At 45.6% G+C, this 21,198-nt stretch overlaps 1 protein-coding gene across 1 annotated transcript; it reads right to left on the bottom strand.

Moving 5' to 3' along the window:
• Positions 1 to 668: 668 nt before the first annotated feature.
• cyp19a1b (cytochrome P450, family 19, subfamily A, polypeptide 1b) lies at positions 669 to 20,190 on the bottom strand (the record flags this gene model as incomplete). The annotated part of the gene is made up of 10 exons (XM_080736241.1): positions 669 to 902; positions 2,968 to 3,218; positions 5,340 to 5,502; positions 6,111 to 6,228; positions 6,635 to 6,742; positions 7,288 to 7,399; positions 16,813 to 17,049; positions 17,817 to 17,971; positions 19,787 to 19,937; positions 20,067 to 20,190. The coding sequence occupies 10 exons, from the start codon at positions 20,188 to 20,190 to the stop codon at positions 669 to 671; spliced, it is 1,653 nt and encodes a 550-aa protein (XP_080592367.1).
• Between the last annotated feature and the right edge of the window lie 1,008 nt (positions 20,191 to 21,198).

Below are 21,198 nucleotides of genomic sequence, written 5' to 3'. Positions count from 1 at the left end.
GCCCCTGTCTGGCCCTGGGGTCAAAGGTCATGGTCAGTAAGGCCGTCACAATCATGACATTTTACATGACGATTAATCGTCACTCAAAAAATTGCGATTAACAATTTAATTGTGTTTCTGTCATTGACAGTTAGATTCCTGTTTGGCTTTTTAGCCTTTGAAGTTGCACATGGCAGACATGATTGACACATGACCTAAATATGCAAAGAAATGACTGACATATTTGACAACTTTATACTTGGAAAAAGAACATTGATGGTGGAAATAGCCGATCTACAAGCTCACAAGGCGCCGCGACGCAACGCGCTGTGAGCTTGTAGTTCGGATAGTTCCACTATTTTTTTAAATGTTTGAAAATGTGAAAGTTTTTCAACATTTCAACGATTATGACGAAATAATTGTGATTATGTCAAATAATTGCGATTAGACGATTGTGTAATCTTTGTGACAGCCCTAATGGTCAGAGCCTGGGGTCAGAGGTCATGGTCAGAGCCTGGGGTCAGAGGTCATGGTCAGAGCCTGGGGTCAAAGGTCATGGTCAGAGCCTGGGGTCAGAGGTCATGGTCAGAGCCTGGGGTCAAAGGTCGTGGTCAGAGCCTGGGGTCAAAGGTCGTGGTCAGAGCCTGGGGTCAAAGGTCGTGGTCAGAGCCTGGGGTGAAAGGTCATGGTCAGACCCTAGGCCTAGGGTAGAAGGTCATGGTCAGAGCGCGCTGGCTGCAGTCGGGCTGCTTGGTCAGGTTGTGCGTGTGGCGGATGCTGTTCAGCGTGCAGCCATCGGGTGGCGCCATGGAGTAGCGCGACAGCAAGGTGACCAGGATGGCCTTCATCATCACCATGGCGATGTGCTTCCCCGGGCAGCCGCGAGGACCGCAGCCGAACGGCTGGAAGCACCGCTTAGGGACCTGGGAAATATCACATGGATAGAAATTAGGGCTGGGATTTGATTAACAAAAAAATATATATGGACCTGTTTCCGCGAGAATTTACTGTAGCATTATCTGCGGGACACTTCCAGTTAACACCAGACATACAAGCTCACCTCGCGTCGCAGATGCAACCGTTGTGAGCTTGTAGATCACTCTCGGCTGCGACGCCCGAAATGCCGCTCGCCTTCTGCGCAATGCATGATGGGATGTTGGAAAGTATATCGAATAAATTAGAGGCTTAGCAATTAATTAATCTAAATTAATTGCATGTTTAATCGCATATAAATATTTGACCTCAGTAGCAATTTTATTTAAATTAAAAGCATTTTAATATGAGTGAGTTTTTTTAAATCAAAATGTCCCATCCACTGGTCCGAGCAAATAAGCGGTCTGATCGGCAGCTGCTGGGGTTTGTTGACTGTTGGTTGGTGCACCAGTGAGAAAAGTTCTACGGTGCAAAAACTAAGCGCGATTAAAATGTGTTATTTGTTTTAATCGTGTTAAAGGTATATTCAGTGATTGTATTTCACTCAAATAAAAATATAATTGGTACATTTTCCATTCATTCTCCTCACTAGAATGTGTGCTGACCATATAAGGACTTCCATCATGGACCGTGTTACGAGCATAGCTAGATTATGTTTTCAGAGGTGGCCAGCCAGTCCTCGACCAATCAGGGTGGAGTATGGCCGTAGTTATGTTATGATGTTTAGTTCTGATGGTCAAAATAAAAGTTTTGAGAACCACAGTCACTCTGAATTAAGAACGTCTGCTAAATGCCTAGATTGTAAACTACTCAACTCATAAAATGCCACAGTCTCGTAGTAAATCAGTATCATACATATCCTGAAGCTGGAGACGTAGGCCTACCGATATTCAGTGATTGGGTCTTATGATCAAAACGAGAACATTATAATGGTGTAAAGAATCTATAAAAAACTAAACATTTCAACACTGTAAGGCCAGTAAGGGACAAGATGACCCCCGGCCACTTTCATTATCACTGAATACACCTTTAAAGTCCCAGCCCTAATATAAATATAAATTATAAAAGAACCAACTGGGTAGAGAGAGAGAGAGAGAGAGAGAGAGAGAGAGAGAGAGAGAGAGAGAGAGAGAGATTCCAAGTGCTTGTCAGGGGGTTCCCCAGTTCAAATATGATTATGTTGGGACGTCCCCAGTTCAAATATGAGTATTTTTGGCCCACCAGATAAAACATGGCGATTTTGGGGGTTCCCCAGTTCACATGTTATTTTTAGGGTCCCCATATTGCACTCCCCAGTTCAAATATAAGTATTTTTCACAGCCAGTGTTGTGGCAGAACACGTTCAATGAAGGATGGTTCACTGTGTATCACCTCCTCGTTACGTCACCCAAGTAAAGCCTGACTTATACTGAGTCTAGATGTTGTGAGCTTGTACCATGTGGAAACATGCAGGATGCGCAACGCTTAGAAACTTCTGCTTCTACCACTTTTTGTGGTCACATGTTTAGATACTGGATTCTGATTGGCTTAAAACAGTGGTAAATCAGTCAACAACCTTGAGTTGGCTCATGGACCCCGCCCACTGTTGTGTTGCAGTGAAACCATTAATGATTGTAACTAAATAACCTTGCAAGTTACAACTGTGTTTTCTTTAATGTATATGGTAGAAGTGGTAGAAAAGCAATTTACCATTCGAGGGTTGTGGGTTGTGGTCTGATCTACCACGGTTTCAGGGTTGTGGCACTCGGCTTTGCCTCGTGCCACAACCCTGAAACAGTGGTAAATCAGCCAACAACCCACTCCCTCCCATGGTAAATGGCTTACCTTCACAATAAGGGTGCAGGAAGACTGGGCAGTGGGCACCTCAATGTTAAGTTGCTGTGTGTGGTTCTATATGGGCTGTGCCAAAAATGTTGACAAATAATAATAATAATAAAAAAAAAGTTAGTTCATTTTGGGGAACCATTAACTTTAGTTCAAAATGTGGAAATACGGAATATGAAATGAAGTAGATCATTTTTGAAGTTGTGACCACAGTGATCAGAGCAGACGTACAGCTCTGTTGAAGTTGTCCAGACTGAAGCGTTGTGGTTGGGGGAACACGGGCTCGGTGCGGTGCATCAGGCCGATGTTCAGGATGACGTTGGTCCCCCGGGGCACCGGCGTGCCGTCGATGAGGTCATCCTGCAGCGCCCGGCGCATGGTGAAGTCCACCACGGGATGGAACCGCAGGCTCTCCTGGATGAAGCTCTCCAGAACACTCAGGTTCTTGTGGTTCAGCCTCTCAGCTGGGGTCTGCTGCTCTGCTGACAGGTGGTGGGGAAAGGATTCAAAGGTATTACTTAACATATAGGGTGCTGTGGTGGAATTCAGATCAATCAATAATCATGAGAAAATGAGGAGACAAGACAATTATAATAGGTGGTGGTGGTCAAGTTCATGTAACATGATATCATGGACAGAAGTACAATTAACACTCTGGGCAGTGGTAAAGTAGTTCTGCCAAGAAAAATTATCAGACACTAGAGTTATACTGTGGCTTCAAGGCCTCTGGAACGAGCTGTACCATAACAAGATAGGCTTTACCAAAACAACAGCTACTCAGTCCTAGGTAGACATCTAGACTCTTACAAGCTGTACAGTATCAATGATGTGTCATTAGGCTAGATATCCCACAACCTTAATTAGAATCGCCCCGTGTGTGTGTGTGTGTTTCCATCTGTAACTCCACGTTCAGCAGTTGTTCAATTGTCTAAAAAACATAATACAAAAATCAATAACGCATGTACCTTGCCCAACATCAACTTTATCACCTTCAGATGTGTCTCTAATTCTCATAATCCCCAAATGTTTAAAATATTTTCCCAAATTTTGGCCTGTAGGCGGCTTTGTCCTGTGATGCGAATTACATCACAAATGGGCGTCACCAAGCAGCACACTCCCAGTCCGGGGGCACTTCCAGAGAGAGCAAAATCACAGTCTGTCTGCTTCACACCAAGGGGGACTAACAGGCACACACACAAAGGGGCCAGGCCCCCGCAGGGGGCTGTAGGCTAGTTAATATAATCAATGAACACTTGATCTACTCTATAACGTCACACATAATCAATCATGATAACCTCTAATCTACGACAGTGACCAGGATTATTCAAATTTAATCGGCAGGTGCCCATGGCAACCCGCCATTTTAGCTTCTTTTGAAGGCCTGGCAAAAAAGTAATCTGAGTAAATGTATTTCGAGTATGTCCTGTTTATTTTCACGATTGTATTTTCTTTCAGACAGGACCGTTTTTAAACAATCGTGGGTCACAGAGCTTTTGTAACGGCCGGTAGAGAAGGCCGCGTTTTAAACATGAATGTGATTTAAAGTGCAGGAAATGAAGTGTTTTTCGTCACCGCGGTAGCTTTGTACAGTAGCTACAGATTCATACAGTTTACTGTACCACGCGTCGAACGCGTCAATGGGCACAGGGAGACATCAAAGAGATTGACGTGTTGGCACGTCGTGGAGCTCCAATGAGTTAAAGTAAAAGCATCAATACTCTGTAGGTAAAACTCTGTAATTCAATGTCCCATTTCACGTTTTCAAATATAAGTATACGTTTAAAAACCTTTTGAAAATAGCAGATCTACAGCTTGTAGATCTCCCCTAGGATAGATACCCTCACAAAAAACATGCAGTAATCCTACTCCCCTGGCCAGCCGGGGCGCTTGATGGAGGGGAAAGGAACTGGTTGGAATAACGTGTTCCTTCCACTCGCTACGTCCAACCGGTGAAACTCTCCCCCTGTCAGGTGAAAAGAAGCAGCTTGGACGCATAGATCTGTTTTGCTCTCCCCAGGTTGGCAGAGGGAGAGCAGAGCCCATTAGATAACTGACACCGGGTGAAAAGAAAAAGGGTTACAAAATCGTGGGATAATAAAATAATTGAACCCATTAAGAACAGGTACACCTTATTGTGTATCATTATTTTATGCTTTAACTATTGAAAAATAGCAGATATACAAGCTGTGAGCTTGTAGATCTGCTATTTTTTAAAAATCGTGAGAATTATAATTTTGACCCGATTCTAGTGTCTTTTGAATCCTTCTAAGATTAAAAAGAAGGTGACTGCTGACTTTCTATGTCAGCAATCTGGCCAGCCAACGTCAAAGAAAAGGTCCTTTTCTCTTAACTGGAGCTCAGCTAGTCTGTTCTTGAGAGACTACTATGTCAGTGGTTCTCAAACCTTTTCATGTGAAGGACCCTCAAACTGATATTTATTTGGCCACGGACCCCCGTCTCAAAATATCTCGTGCTCGTCCACCCAGAAGCAAAATCTGAGTTACAAACTTTTGCTTTAAAAATACATGTATATCTGCTATTTTTCACTGTTAAAGCATTCAATAATTCTAGGCCCTAAATGGGTTAAAAAACAGAAGTCCCACCCATGTGGTGGTGCATCTCCTCCAGAACCTGCTGCTCCACCTCAGGGTGCTGGTGCAGCAGCATCAGCATGAAGTAGAGAGAGAGAGACAAGGTGTCTGGAGCCGCGATGAGCATCTCCAACACACACTGTCTGACATCGTCTGCACTCAGCTCACCACGATCCTGTACGCACACGCACACACACACACACACACACACACACACACACACGCACACGCACACACACACACACACACACACACACACACGCACGCACGCACGCACGCACGCACGCACGCACGCACACAGACACAGACACACACACACACACACACACACACACACGCACGCACACAGACACACACACACACACACACACACACACACACACACACACACACACACACACACACATCGTGATCCAAGGAATCCAGGTTGAACCCTTGAAGATACGGTTCTAGTTATGAACCAACATTTAACCCATGGAGTGTGTAACACGTTCCCAGACGTTTTAATGTTTGCCCCCCATGGAGTCCTGTACATAATGGACACATTCTGTGTGCACGGAACCCTCGAGAATCTGGTATTAAAAAACAATTGGCCTTGTTTGATTAACAGGCCGGGAACACATTTTGCTGTTTGGGAGGGGCTTACAGTACATGTACAGTATGTAGCAAATATTTGTTTTTGTAGGCTAATTTCTGATTTAGCCCTAACTATAGGTTAGGCCTAAATGGGTTAAAACTATGAGAGTCAAAGTATTAAGCAGTGTTTGTGCAGAGATGGAGCACCTGGGCAAAGATGAGCTCTGATGTGAAGTCGTTGTGGAATTCCTCCATCTTCTCGCTGTCATGGATCATCTGTCTCTTCTTCTGGACCAGGCTCTCCATGGCATCCTGGAGCTGTTGGCTGAACACAAGCACGCACGCACACACACGCACGCACACGCACGCATGCAGAACATCACAAACATGGACATGGTGAGCCCATGCTGGCTTCAACTCAGTCCATTTTTACAATGTTAGTGAACAGTTCCATCTGGTGTAAAATAAATAGAAAATATCAGTACCACAGGATCACCATCTACTTCCTTTTTTCTGTTACCAAATTAGTTAAATTCTCGCCAGGAACGGACTGAGTGACTGACTGACTGTCTGACTTTAGTGACTGTAAACGATACGAGCCTGACAACATCACAGAGACAGTTTGTTTATGTTTGGACCACAATACTAAGATGACCAGAGTGACGTCAGGACAGCGTTGTTGTACGTCCAGTGTGTGTAGTTGTGTGTGTTGCTGTGTTGTGTGTCCTTACCTGGCTCTCCTCTGCTTGCTGAAACATCCCATCTTGAAGAACACTTCAGGTTGGATCAGAACGCTCTGCTGTAGTGGTGTAGGGTGGTGTAGGGTGGTGTAGGGTGTACTAGGGTGGTGTAGGGTGGTGTAGTGTACTAGGTTAACCTGACTTTCGTCAGATGGTGGCAGTAGTGCGCTACCGCTCTACTTTACCATCTGAACTCTCTCGGTGGGAGTTGATAACGCTCGTAAAGCCCCGGGCCGGACCAATCAGCGGCAGCTACGGGCGGGCTCTGAGCGGCTCTGAGCCAATAGAGTCTGATTGCAGACCACGTGGATGCAGACAGGCCAATATGAGTGGTTGGAGTTGGCACTCCCAGACTGTGACAGAGAGACGGCCACATCCAATCACCTGCTACAGAATTTTAAAAAATGGCCCGCCCCTTACATCGAGTCTGCCCGAGAGAGCCCAGATGTAAGGCAGAGCGTTACGCACTGCTGCAACTATCTGGCGCAGTCAGGTTAGTACTAGGTGGTGTTACCTGGCTCTCCTCTGCTTCCTAAAACATCCCATCTTGAAGAACACTTCAGGTTGGATCAGAACAGTCTGCTGTAGTGGTGTAGGGTGGTGTAGGGTGGTGCAGGGTGGTGTAGTGTACTAGGTGGTGTTACCTGGCTCTCCTCTGCTTGCTAAAACATCCCATCTTGAAGAACACTTCAGGTTGGATCAGAACAGTCTGCCAGGCGTCAAAGTAGTTCTGGATCTTCACCAGGAGATCCTTCTCTGGAGGGAGATTAGATTAGATTAGATTAGATATAGATTAATACAGATTAATATGGATTAATAAATAGCCAGACAGATCTATCACAGAATAATTAGTGCATTTTACCAAGATGTTTGAACCATCTGTGAAAAAATGACTACCAATAGCTTTCTTCACCAATGTGTTCTTATAGGAGTTTAGAATCACCTCTCAATTAATGCAAACCCAATTCCTCTGGGAAAATCCTGGAGAGCCAATCAAAGTTAAGGAGGAGTTAATTAATTAAGTCAACTGAGAGGGGATTCTAGACACTAAAAGAACACATTTGGAAAGATATGCCAGGGACCCCCATGAGAGAACATTTGTATGACTCTAGACCAGGGCTACTCAACTTCAGATGGCTTCATTCAGGGCCGGACTTACCATTGGGCAAGGGTGGGGCCTCGGGGGGAGGGGGGCCTCAGAAAAAAAAAAAAAAATTGGACCCCAAAAAATGTAGTAGGCATGATCGCAATCGCGAAATTCCATGTTTAACCCCCATACCAACCCCATCTTTCAAACATGGCAGCCATGTTTGTTTACATTTCAAGAAAACATAATGGCTGCTAGCTCATGAATGCCTGAACAGATTTCCATTCGGATTTTTTTGTTTGAAAGCTGTGAACAGCGTGAACACACGTGGTGCATGATCTAGGCATGGGCGTGCATGATCTGTGCACTATGAATTACATGGAAGTCTATGGAGAGGGAGGCGTGTGGAACTTGGAAGCATTACAATGCAATCCAAATAAAGTGATATTTGTGTTTAGTTACAGTACATTTTGTTTTATTATTGAGAGCTTCTGCTCTGCTGGCCGCACTGCATGTAGCTGCTCTGAAAGCTTAGTGCAGTCTAAAGCCCGCCCACTCTATGTATCCGGTACTTTCCACACACATAGGCTACACACCACTGGCGCCTATTCAATAGAGCCAAGGGGAGCAATGGCTCCCCCTATCTGCCAGTCGGGGGAGCCCGGCTCCCCCTCCCTCCTGTTATTTATTTACGATCATATAATCAGAAAATGTGATTAAGAAGAAGAACGTCAGAAATTCGCCTTGTTTGACCCTTTGAAGCACCCATAGCATGGCTTCTAAACCAATCACAGCGAATGGGGGGCGGGAGGTATAGGTCTACTGGTTTCTCAACCAATCACAGTGACTGTCTGAACCTGTCTGACAGCGCGCTGCACAACAAACAACATGGCATGGCTTTACCTAAATGACAGAATGAAACAGTTGTTTCACAGTGGAATATGCTACCTGGGGTTAAAGGGGAGTTTCGGTCAAAAACGACTTTCCTACCTTTAAAATGTTGATTCAGGAAGCTTCTGGGTTGATCCTGGTTAGTTTTGACCCATAGCGGCATTTTGTTCTATTTTGGATTTTCTCCCCTGCACCCCACGGCTCCAAACGGCACCTCTTGGGTCACTCCATAATCCGGTTATTATTCTCGCTCAAAACTCACTTTTCTCGCTCGGTCTCAGTCCCTGGTAACGTTGTTAGCATATACGAGCTACAACAGCTCCTGGTCGCCGCCATGTTTGTTTACAAGAAGCTCAACTCTGAACTCTCAGCCCTGCAAGAGAAACACTGGGAAATCCCATACCCGTTGGGAAACGCGCGTTCACGAGCTGCTGCTGCTGCTCACAGCTCCACCCCCCTCCCCCCACAGCCTGTTGTGCCTGTTGAGGTAGACAAGAGGCTACACCATACATCACTCTGCAGACTTTGTCGACATAGTTACATCTTTTTTCTTTGGCTAAGAGCATTTTTGTGTTTTATTGTTCGTCGCGCGTCGGGGAGTCACGCGATACAAAACGTGATTTCACAGTGTTCTCTCCTGGGCTGAGAGTTCAGAGTTGAGCTAAAAGTAAACAAACATGGCGGCGACCAGGAGCTGGTGTAGCTTGGATTTGCTAACAACGTTACCAGGGACTGAGACCGAGCGAGAAAAGTGAGTTTTGAGCGAGAATAATAACCGGATTATGGAGTGACCCAAGAGGTGCCGTTTGGAGCCGTGGGGTGCAGGGGAGAAAATCCAAAATGGAACAAAATGCTGCTATGGGTCAAAACTAACCAGGATCAACCCAGAAGCTTCCTGAATCAACATTTTAAAGGTAGGAAAGTCGTTTTTGACCGAAACTCCCCTTTAACTACAGACATCCATAGGACATGTGGATAGCTTTTACATTTACCATACGTGAACTAAACTTTTTGACGCTGTTCAAAGAAGCTGGATGACATGACACGTTGTGTTGTGTGCCTCTACTTTCTTCTGGGCACCTCAATATAAAATTGGATATTTTCTTGTCATTTTCTCAAGGTAAGACATGGCTTTATTTAACTAACTGTTCACTGTGGAGTTAGCCAGCCTCTTCTCTCCTCCTCCATGTGTGTGTGTGTGTGTGTGTGTGTGTGTGTGTGTGTGTGTGTGTGTGTGTGTGTGTGTGTGTGTGTGTGTGTGTGTAGCCAGCCTCTTCTCTCCTCCTCCGTGTGTGTGTGTGTGTGTGTGTGTGTGTGTGTGTGTGTGTGTGTGTGTGTGTGTGTGTGTGTGTGTGGGTGTGCGTGTGTGCGTGCGTGCGAGCGTGTGATGCGATGCGATGCTTGCTTGCTTGTAAATATTGGTAGCTGCTGGTTGCAGATCTTTGGTCATGGTTGACTTGTGGTCAGTGTGGTTGTGTTGTGCGCACATTGTGTGTTGGCTTGTTGGGTGCCCCGCGGACCGCGGTGCGTGTCCGAGCAGTGCTCGACTCGGGACTCCGAGAGGGGGGGGGGGGGGAGTTTGGCTTTAACACAGAACACTTTAACAGAACAGGAAGGAGAAATTGGGACAACAATGAACAGAACTGACTGCCTGGAGTTAGCATAACATATCCAATGTGAAGCCCCAAAGACACCCGAAAATGACTTAATAAAGGAAACCCGTTTTAGTCGACTTTATACCCCAAAATACTCATTTTAGACGACTTTATAACCACGAATAACCGATTTTTCGCGGCGCCGCTATGCGGCGCCAAAAAAAAATAAAAAAAAATAAAAAAAATGGATTTGTGCTCCCCCTAGTGGGGACAGAGTTAGGCGCCGGTGCTACACACATGCACACAAACCCCACTTCTGTATCCGCTTTAGACCCTTCCAATGAGCCAATGAGGATACACAGTCAGATTATGCACAGGCCAGTCCGGAGGTGAGGTCACGGTGTGGTCAGGTGGACCGGAGGTGGAATTTTTGCGCACACACAAGGGCCTCTTTATTTCCCCTTGCCCAGGGGCCTCATGTCATATAAATCCGGGCCTGGCTTCATTGAACCAAAAGATTGTCATGGATGGAATGATGAAATTATCAAATTGTATCAATTAGGCTTTTTTCACAAAATGTGAAGTGAAAATGAACAGATCTGGTTCAATCTTTTTGTAACTCTCATGCCAATGAAGCTCCTTTGAATTGAAGTGAACAGATATAGTCTAGCAGCAGTGGCCCTCAGATTTTGTGATACCCCCACCCGTGTTAGAACTAAGCGCAACCATGTTTTTTCTTATCTTTAGGGTCTCCCATTAATGAAATGGATTGTTGCGAAATTATATTGTTGTCTGAAATTAGTTTTTTTGGCTATTCTTTACACCTACCCCAATCTCTGAAAAAGGCAAATCCGAATAGGGAAAAGGAAGCAAAAAAGCCTAAAACCTGAGAATGATCACTCCTATCTTCATCAAATTTGCTAAGTTGTGAACCAGGTATCTACCCTACATCACCAAAGAGTCAGAATGCAATTTACTTAAAGAAATACTGAAATATTGTCCTTTAACATACCTTTAATTTAGGCGGAAATTATATTTTTGTGGTGAGGACTCCTTTTCTTTCTCTCATTTAAAAAAATATTAGATCTCAATCTAATATGTTAAATTAGATGTTACTGCATTGCCTAGGATGCTATTAAACAATATCCAGTGGTTGTGTGGAGATATCAAGTACAGTTTTATTTCAAATAAGATTTCTTTAGACATATCCCTCCCCTGAAAAATACAAATTAGGTCATTCTGAATGGGAGTTACAGTTAATGTTGGTCATCATTTTTGGGGAGGGGGTCCAGGTGTCTATACTGTACCACATAACCAAACTATCAGAATGTGAATAACCCAATAATTTATCTAAAATTACAAAATTGCTATACAAATTATATGTTTTCATTATGCTAAAACAAACCATTTAAATCTTTATATCCTACCTAAATCCAAATGTTTGCTTGTCTAGCTTTAGTTTATTTGAACTAGTCCATATACCGTTAGAAGATATGAGCACGAAAAGTATGTACAGTACAGAGAAAGTAACTTTGTACTCTATAGACTACCTGCTACTTTTCCAACATGCACCCACGCACACGCGTGCATCTCGTCGCCGTATCGTTGACCTACAGTAACAGTCAACGAGTAATAAACAGCTTTAGCACACAAAAAAGCGCTACTAAACAGCTTGAATGTGGGACTTCCCTAGACCCACTCTCCAGCACTAGTGCACCATCTACACCAGTCTCTTCCACCTAGCCCTATCCCAGGATGCCGTTCCAACCCACCCCTCCATCTTGTGCAGATCCACAGTATGTCTCCTACACTCTGAGGCCGTTCAACACCACCACTCTACCCCTTATTATCACAGGAGAGATTTGACAGACTGGTCCTGCAGTCTCCCAATGACACGTTAACATATAGACTGGGTGAGTCGAGGGTTGAACCAATTACCTTACAATATACCCATTTACCATTCAGCTATGGCTGACCTTAACAGGATCAGCATTAACAAGGCAGGGTCCAGAGACAACAGCAACCCTTGGGTGCTCAAGGTGTTCACTGGGCAGTTGGCAGCAGAGATTGAGTAAGGTGCTCCAACTCTGACCTCCTGCATTGTACATGTGTTCAAGAAGGGACAACCCAGTGCTCTTTGACTACAAGCCAAATTGACTACAAGTTGTTCCTGCAGCTCATGTGGCTCCCTGGACCACTGCAATTCGCATACTAGGAAAACATTGGTGTGGGAGATGCCATTATAACCTGCTTCCACAGAACCTACACACTGCGTAACACTGAGAATCATGTTCTTTGACTTCATCTGGATCTTCAATACCATACATCCACAGCAGCTGGCCTTGAAGCTGTCAGTGATGCAAGTGGATCTAGCTATGGTTGCAGACTATGTCACCAACTCTAGTGCTCCCCAAGAAACCATGTTGTCATCCTTCCTGTACATACAGAGGATTACAGAGCCTTGGTGGGGAACTTCTGTCTCACACACACACACACACACACACACACACACAGACGCGCGCGCGCGCGCACACACACACACACACACACACACACACACACACACACACACACACACACACACACACACACACACACACACACACACACACACACACACACACACACACACACACACACACACACACACACACACACACTCCAAGGGGAGGAGTTGTTGGTGGTGGAAAACCTACTGTATTAACACAAGCAATGCAACAAACTGAATAAGCTGGTAAGGAAAGCTTCCAAAGCTTGAGTTAAACAGGACAGTATGGAGGTGGTCACAGAGGGGAGGATGCTGGCTGTCCTGATGAACTGCTCTCATCTGTTCTATCATGTGCTTGTGGGGATGAGGACCACGGTCAGACACAATATGATTTGGTCAGTCCTTTGTGACAGTAGACATCAGGGTCCACAACCAAGTCTGACCCCCAAAGGTTCTATTCTGTTCTTTGGATAACTGACTTCTGCTAGACTCTGACTGTTGAGAGAGCATTTGACAAATACATATACTAGGACCACTGTTGTTCTTAATATACGTAAACGACATGTCATCTGCTTGTGACTGCAATCTGTTTCTGTTCGCGGATGACTCGGCTCTCCTAGTCTCAGGCAGAGACATATTGCAGGTTGAAAAGGCCCTTAACTGTGAACTTAACAAGATCTGCACCTGGCTCAATGACAACAGACTCTCAATTCACCTAGGCAAAACTGAATGTATCCTCTTTGGATCTAGTCAGAAACTTAGCCTAGTTGAGAACTTCACAATTAAAGTAGGTGACACTGTGATAGAAAGAAAAAACCACATCTGCTACCTGGGTTGCATCCTGGAGGCTAACCTATCCAGTGAAAAAATGACCACCAAGGTAATCAATAAAGTCAATCAACGAATTCGCTTCTTGCAAAGAGTTGCCCCGCTGATCAATATTAAATCCCGAAAGACACTAGGAGGTGCTCTTATTGGGCCCCTCATTGATTACGGAGTCCTTGTCTGGTATCGCGACGCCCCAGCTGCCTTAAAGCTAAAGCTCCAAACAGCCCAAAACAAACTAATTGTGCTTGGTCTCCCTCCTCTGACCCACCTTACCGAGCATCACCACGAAAGCGCGGGGTGGCTCAAAGTAGCTGACAGAGTACAGCATCTTGCAATGGGCCTGGTGTACAAGATACACTACACCTCCAAGATTCCCATGTACCTGACAAACTACTTCTTAAAGGTCAAGGATGTTCACGATCATAACACCAGAGGCAGCTCCACTAATCATCATCAGCGTAGATTTAACACTAAACAAGGCGCTAACTCGTTCTCCTGCTATACCATCAACATGTGGAACGCCCTACCACAAGCCCTAAAGGAGAGCAAATCCCTAGCCTCCTTCAAAATTGGTATGAAAAGTCACCTTCAGACAGCAGCTACCAGAGACTTGTAAATAGACTAAGCCCCCATGCTCCCCCCCCCCCCCCTTTTCTTTGTATTCTGCCTTTTGTATTTGATGTGCTTTTGAAACTGATATTATCCTAGATAAAGTACTATGTTCTATCCGTCTGTCTTTCAATGTTATATGAGATACTTAAAGTGTGGTTCCTGTGGAAATAAGCCTCGGCTTTCTAGGATCTCCTTTTAGTTGACCTTGTACCAGTGATTTGTACTGTCGTGAAACTGTACTTTTTTCTATTGCATACTTCTAATAAATTCTTCAATCAATCAATCAATCAATACAAACACATAAGAGAAAAATACCCCAAATTCACGCAAATAACAAAAACAAAGATACAGTTTGACTCTATCTAGGCAATCCCCTACTTATTAGGTGAGAAAAACAAATGTTCAAGGTTGGCCTGCAAAATATGTAGCCGCCTGCCACAAAATGAGGGACAATGGTTGAACTGTGTTGAACACAATGAATAGACTAATGTAAATTTTCATATATATATATATATATATATATATATATATATATATATATATATATATCTTGTTTGTTCTGATTCTGAATATGAATTATTTATATCATTATTTTGTATCATACTGTATCTAATGCTTTGGCAATGTAAGAATGCTTATCATGCCAATAAAGCATATTTGAATTGAATTGAACATGCAAAGAGCAAGGTTTTTGAATGGGATTAAGTAAGGTATTGCCTTTTAAAATGGATCCCCCCCAACACTTGATAAGGACTACATATCAGTATGGGGGCAGCAGTGGCTCAGGGGTAGAGATACAGTCATTAAAACACAGAGGGTAAACGAAGGGTTACCAGTTTGATCCCAGGCTCCCCCAGAGTTAGTGTTGAAGAGTCCTTGAGCAAGACTCTGAACCCTTAACTGCTCACGATGAGCAAGTTGGTGCCTTTCATGGTTTCCTCCAACATCGGTGTATGAAAGTGTGTGTAAATGGTTGAATAATGCAATAAATCACCTTGGATAAAGGCGCTATATACCGGTAGATGCACCATTTACTATTTACCATTTAATATGTCTTAAGGTAAATTACATTCTGACTTTTTGGTGAGACCAGGTTCAAACCTCAGCAATGAAGGTTATGAAGATTTCTAATTCAGGGAATCTCGAAATCTGAGGGCCTCTGCTGCTAGACTATGTCTAAATCTGATTTGCAATAAAACTGTACTAGATATCTCCACACAACCACTGGATATTGTTTAATAGCATCCTAGGTAATGCAGTAACAGATATTTGACATAAATGTATATTTTTCTTGTAAATCAGAGAAAGTAGAGGAGTCCTCACCACAAAAATACAATTTCCGCCTAAACTAAAGGTATGTTTAAAGGACAATATTTCAGTATTTCTTTAAGTAAATTGCATTCTGACTTTGGTGATGTAGGGTAGGTACCTGGTTCATATCTCAGCAAATTTGATGAAGATAGGAGTGATCATTCCTAGGTTTTAGGCTTTTTTGCTTCCTTTTCCCTATTCGGATTCAGAGATTGGGGTAGGTGAAAAGAATAGCCAAAAAAACTAATTTCAGACAACAATATAATTTCGCAACTATCTATTTCATTAATGGGAGACCCTAAAGATAAGAAAAAAACATGGTTGCGCTTGGTTCTAACTTGGGTGGGGGTATCTCAAAAACTAAGGCCTTTTTTGAGGGGTTGCTGCTCGACTAATAGTAACAGTCAGAGTGCAACAATTCAAATCAATGACTCAAATGATATCCTAGAAATGAAATTAAGTCTTTCTTCTTTGTAACAAATAAAATAAATTATAAAATAAAATACAAATCTTCTTTTAAAACAAGACAAAAGGTTTGGTAAAATGACATAATTTTATGTTATTGATCCAGACCTGTAAAAAGACGTTTATACTTATTATTCAATCACTCAAACCCTAGCATCCCTATTCTTGGGGGACATTCACCAAAAATAGCCGATCTACAAGCTCACCACAATAAGATGTGTTGTGAGCTTGTAGATCGGCTATTTTTGGTGAAGAGAGTTGTTGTATGGAAAAAATAACTCAAGGACAGTTGCACTGTACTTGTAAAACAGTTTGATGCTTTGAGCTTTGTAAAACACAACAGCTCGTTGGAGGAGATGGGTGGTACAATAAGCATAGTTCCCTGGCTGATGCTATCTGTTGGAATGCGGTGCTGACTTTATTTCAATGACGGCGGAGCCGCAGAGGCAGAGACAAGGGCTACGTGTAACGTGCCTACGGGCAGTCCCCTCTTCACTAGCTTGAAACATGACGGTCGCGACCGTTCATATCGCACGACCGCCATGCGCTCCAGTCTCCAGTGAGCCCGACTGTGGTTGTCTGCTGCAAAATCTCAGCAGATTTGTCCGTCTGACTGTCTCGTTGTACCAGCTCTAGTGCAGCCGCATCTCGCACTGCTCTCAGTGCTGCGCTCTGTGCGACTGTGCGTTGTGACTGCATTCGCTTCCTGACTCGTGACTCCTATCCCTAACCTACGGAGTGCACCGAGGCTCAAATATCACCGCCTTTGACAGGCTTAGGCTTAAATTCATTTTTATTTGTATGATCATGACGGGCCGCACAGATATGCGGAAAGGGCCGCATGCGGCCCGCGGGCCGCTGGTTGAGTAGCGCGGCTCTAGACTGTACTGACCGTTGAGAGGCACCCTGAGGTACAGCTGGTTGGAGACGTCCACCACGATGCAGCGCAGCAGCTTGACCACCTCCACCCCCCCCACCACGCCACCCCCGGGGTCACCGCCGGGGTCACAGGGGTCACCGCCGGGGGGGTCACTGCAGGGGTCAGCCTCCGCTGCCAGCAGGTCCAGATGTCTGGTGGTGGAGCTCACACACAACTCCTTAGAGCGCTCTAGGCAGGGCCCTGTAAGGGCTGGACATACATGCACGCATACACGCGCACACGCACACACGCATATACGCGCACACGCACGCACGCATACACGCATATACGCACACACGCATGCACGCACGCACGCACACACGCATACACGCATGCAGGGGGTAAGCAGGGAACATTCTGTCACAGCACCAAACTTACGGAACACCACACCTATGGATGACTGCATCCTCCCTAGCGAGTTTAACACCAGTTTAAAGACAAGTGTTCTCCCTGGCATTTTAAAAACCTAATGCCCCACAAATTATCTTATATTTTGCTCTGTTTTTTCTTTTTTTTATTCATTGTATTGTATTGTGTAGCACTGCTATTGTATTTTGTATGTTGTACAGCACTTTAGTCGACCCTGGTGTTTTTTATGTGCTCTATAAATTATATTGACTTGACTACCTCTGACCAGGTAGTCCTACCTCTGACCAGGTAGTCCTACCTCTGACCAGATGACCAGGTAGTCCTACCTCTGACCAGGTAGTCCTACCTCTGACCAGGTAGTCCTACCTCTGACCAGGTAGTCCTACCTCTGACCAGATAGTCCTACCTCTGACCAGGTAGTCCTACCTCTGACCAGATAGTCCTACCTCTGACCAGGTAGTCCTACCTCTGACCAGATAGTCCTACCTCTGACCAGGTAGTCCTACCTCTGACCAGGTAGTCCTACCTCTGACCAGATAGTCCTACCTCTGACCAGGTAGTCCTACCTCTTTGACCAGGTAGTCCTACCTTTGACCAGGTAGCCCTACCTCTGACCAGGTAGGCCCGTCCTGTGCTCCACAGCGGTCCATCGCTGTTGAAGATGACTCCTCTACGCTGCATCCCCAGCAGCTCCAGAGCAGCTTGACTGGCGAAGCGAGCCGTGTAATTGTCACTCCTCAGGACGTGGTAGACTGCAGCAGACCTGCAAGGAACACTTATGTTATTATTTTAACCACTTAAAGGACAAAGGACAGTCACACAACTGTTTTTGTTCTTTTTTTCAATAAATCAACAGAGACAAAATCAAATTACAATTTCAATGTTGATTCTGATACAGGGGCCCTACAGCACATATAATCAGCTGCCATTGTATGTTTCATCCATGCATTACTCTTATATAGCATTACAATTTGGTAAGAGAAATGTGATGTTTTACACTAAATTTGTGAATTTTAAGGGGTTAGCTTACATTTGGTGGATCAAAAGTAGCCACAATCATTGTAGTTTTGTGTCCACAACTGTTCCAATTTTGGCATGCATTTTAGGTGGATTTTCCCCTGGACCCCCCTAGGGGTTCAAGTGGTTAAAATATTTTTAGTGAAAATAGCTAAAATCTACAAGCAGCTAGATCTGCTATTTTCACTACTTTTCTGTGACACCTGTCTAGTAGCATAATGAAGTGTAGGGTGTTGTTCATATCCATCCATCCAACTTCAACCGCTTATCCGGGATCGGGTCGCAGGGTTAACAGTTCCAACTGAGACTTCCAGATTTCCTTTACCAAAGAAAACAGAACCGGTACCAGGCCCATTGCTGCACTCTGTCCTCTACCCTGAGCCATCCCACCCTACTGTCAACACTTTGACTGACATCATTTTTAATAAAACTACAGAAGGCTTTTTTCCTATTTTCACCAGCTTTTCGAGGGCTCCGTGCTCACAGCATGTCCATTATGAACACGGGAGGTTCTGGTCATGGCAGCCCAACGTCTTTTATTTCACATGAAGAAGAAAAAAATACAACCACGATGATCTGTGTGTAAGTTATGATCCATAGAAAACATGATCTGTGTGTAAGTTATGGTCCATAGAAAACATGATCTGTGTGTAAGTTAAGGTCCATAGAAAACACATGATCTGTGTGTAAGTTAAGGTCCATAGAAAACATGATGTTTTGACCAAACTCGCGGACTGGGAAAATAATCTGAGATATATCCATTTTTTCTACAGTCATGAATGACTATTTTCCATCACTACCACCCACCGTAGAGCGCTGGTTATTGGTTACCATGGTAACCAGCAAAGACGTTCCTGGTCGTCTAAAGCAGGGATGTCAAACTCAAATACACGGGGGGCCACAATCTTTAAAATGGTGCATGTCGAGGGCCGGACTGGTTCAATGTTTATTTAAAACGTATTGAAATGATCACACATATTGAACCTGGACCGAACACAGCCTATATTATTGCAACATTAATCATTCAAATGAATAGTCAAAACATGCATGCATTAAAACAGAAAATGCATTATTAAAGCTCAGTTTGCTGCTCTATGATCCTCACCAATCACTGATTTCATAAACATGAGAAAGTAAATCAAATCCACACAGAAGACACACAGTTTGCTCCTTGCATCCATGAACATGTAGGCTCCTCCCACCTGGCTGGAAAAAAAAACCCTGCTTTCAGTGCTTTCAAAGTTCACCTTAGTTTTTGGGGAGAGGGGTACAGCAGCTACAGCTGAAAGGTGACCACAGGCGATACGCTTCCTTGCGCTCGCGGGCTCTTGATACGCGCCAATGCTCTCGCAGTGCATTGTGGGACTTGTAGTATTATGGTGGTGTGTGCACTATACCAAAGGGCCAGTTTTAATTGTGATAGAATATCATCCCGCGGGCCATAGATAATTCATTCACGGGCCTGATCTGGCCCCTGGGCCTTGAGTTTGACATATGTGAATGGTCCCACTGCACTCCACGGGTGGAAACCTTAAAACCTTCCTGGATGTCTTAGGCTTACTTGCTGAAGATGATGGTTTCCTGGCCGTTGATCCAGACGCGCACCACGCTGCCGTATCGCTGGTTGTAGAAGCTGCAGGCCTTTCCAATCCCAGTCAGCAGGAAGCGGCCGTAGGACAGGAGGGGGCCCACACCACCGTAGAACCCCGGGCCTGGGGAGGGGAGGGGGCAACATGGAGGAGGAACACATTAGGACAGGGGGGGCCCACACCACCGTAGAACCCTGGGCCTGGGGAGGGGGCAACATGGAGGAACACATTAGGACAGGAGGGGGCCCACACCGCCGTAGAACCCTGGGCCTGGGGAGGGGGCAACATGGAGGAGGAACACATTAGGACAGGAGGGGGCCCACACCACCGTAGAACCCTGGGCCTGGGGAGGGGGCAACATGGAGGAGGAACACATTAGGACAGGAGGGGGCCCACACCACCGTAGAACCCTGGGCCTGGGGAGGGGGCAACATGGAGGAGGAACACATTAGGACAGGAGGGGGCCCACACCACCGTAGAACCCTGGGCCTGGGGAGGGGGCAACATGGAGGAACACATTAGGACAGGAAGGGGCCCACACCACCGTAGAACCCTGGGCCTGGGGAGGGGGCAACATGGAGGAGGAACACATTAGGACAGGAGGGGGCCCACACCACCGTAGAACCCTGGGCCTGGGGAGGGGGCAACATGGAGGAACACATTAGGACAGGAGGGGGCCCACACCGCCGTAGAACCCTGGGCCTGGGGAGGGGGCAACATGGAGGAACACATTAGGACAGGAGGGGGCCCACACCACCGTAGAACCCTGGGCCTGGGGAGGGGGCAACATGGAGGAACACATTAGGACAGGAGGGGGCCCACACCACCGTAGAACCCTGGGCCTGGGGAGGGGGCAACATGGAGGAGGAACACATTAGGACAGGAGGGGGCCCACACCACCGTAGAACCCTGGGCCTGGGGAGGGGGCAACATGGAGGAACACATTAGGACAGGGGGGGGCCCACACCACCGTAGAACCCTGGGCCTGGGGAGGGGAGGGGGCAACATGGAGGAGGAACACATTAGGACAGGAGGGGGCCCACACCACCGTAGAACCCTGGGCCTGGGGAGGGGGCAACATGGAGGAGGAACACATTAGGACAGGAGGGGGCCCACACCACCGTAGAACCCTGGGCCTGGGGAGGGGGCAACATGGTGGAGGAACACATTAGGACAGGAGGGGGCCCACACCACCGTAGAACCCTGGGCCTGGGGAGGGGGCAACATGGAGGAGGAACACATTAGGACAGGAGGGGGCCCACACCACCGTAGAACCCTGGGCCTGGGGAGGGGGCAACATGGAGGAGGAACACATTAGGACAGGAGGGGGCCCACACTTTACTTTACTTTACTTTATTATGGATCCCCATTAGCACTTGCCTAA

Source organism: Nannobrachium achirus (assembly GCF_963921795.1).
Source record: "Nannobrachium achirus genome assembly, chromosome: 11".
Classification (NCBI taxonomy): domain Eukaryota; kingdom Metazoa; phylum Chordata; class Actinopteri; order Myctophiformes; family Myctophidae; genus Nannobrachium; species Nannobrachium achirus.
The sequence above is the reverse complement of the archived record's forward strand: the minus strand, read 5'-3'. Positions and strand labels throughout refer to the sequence as shown.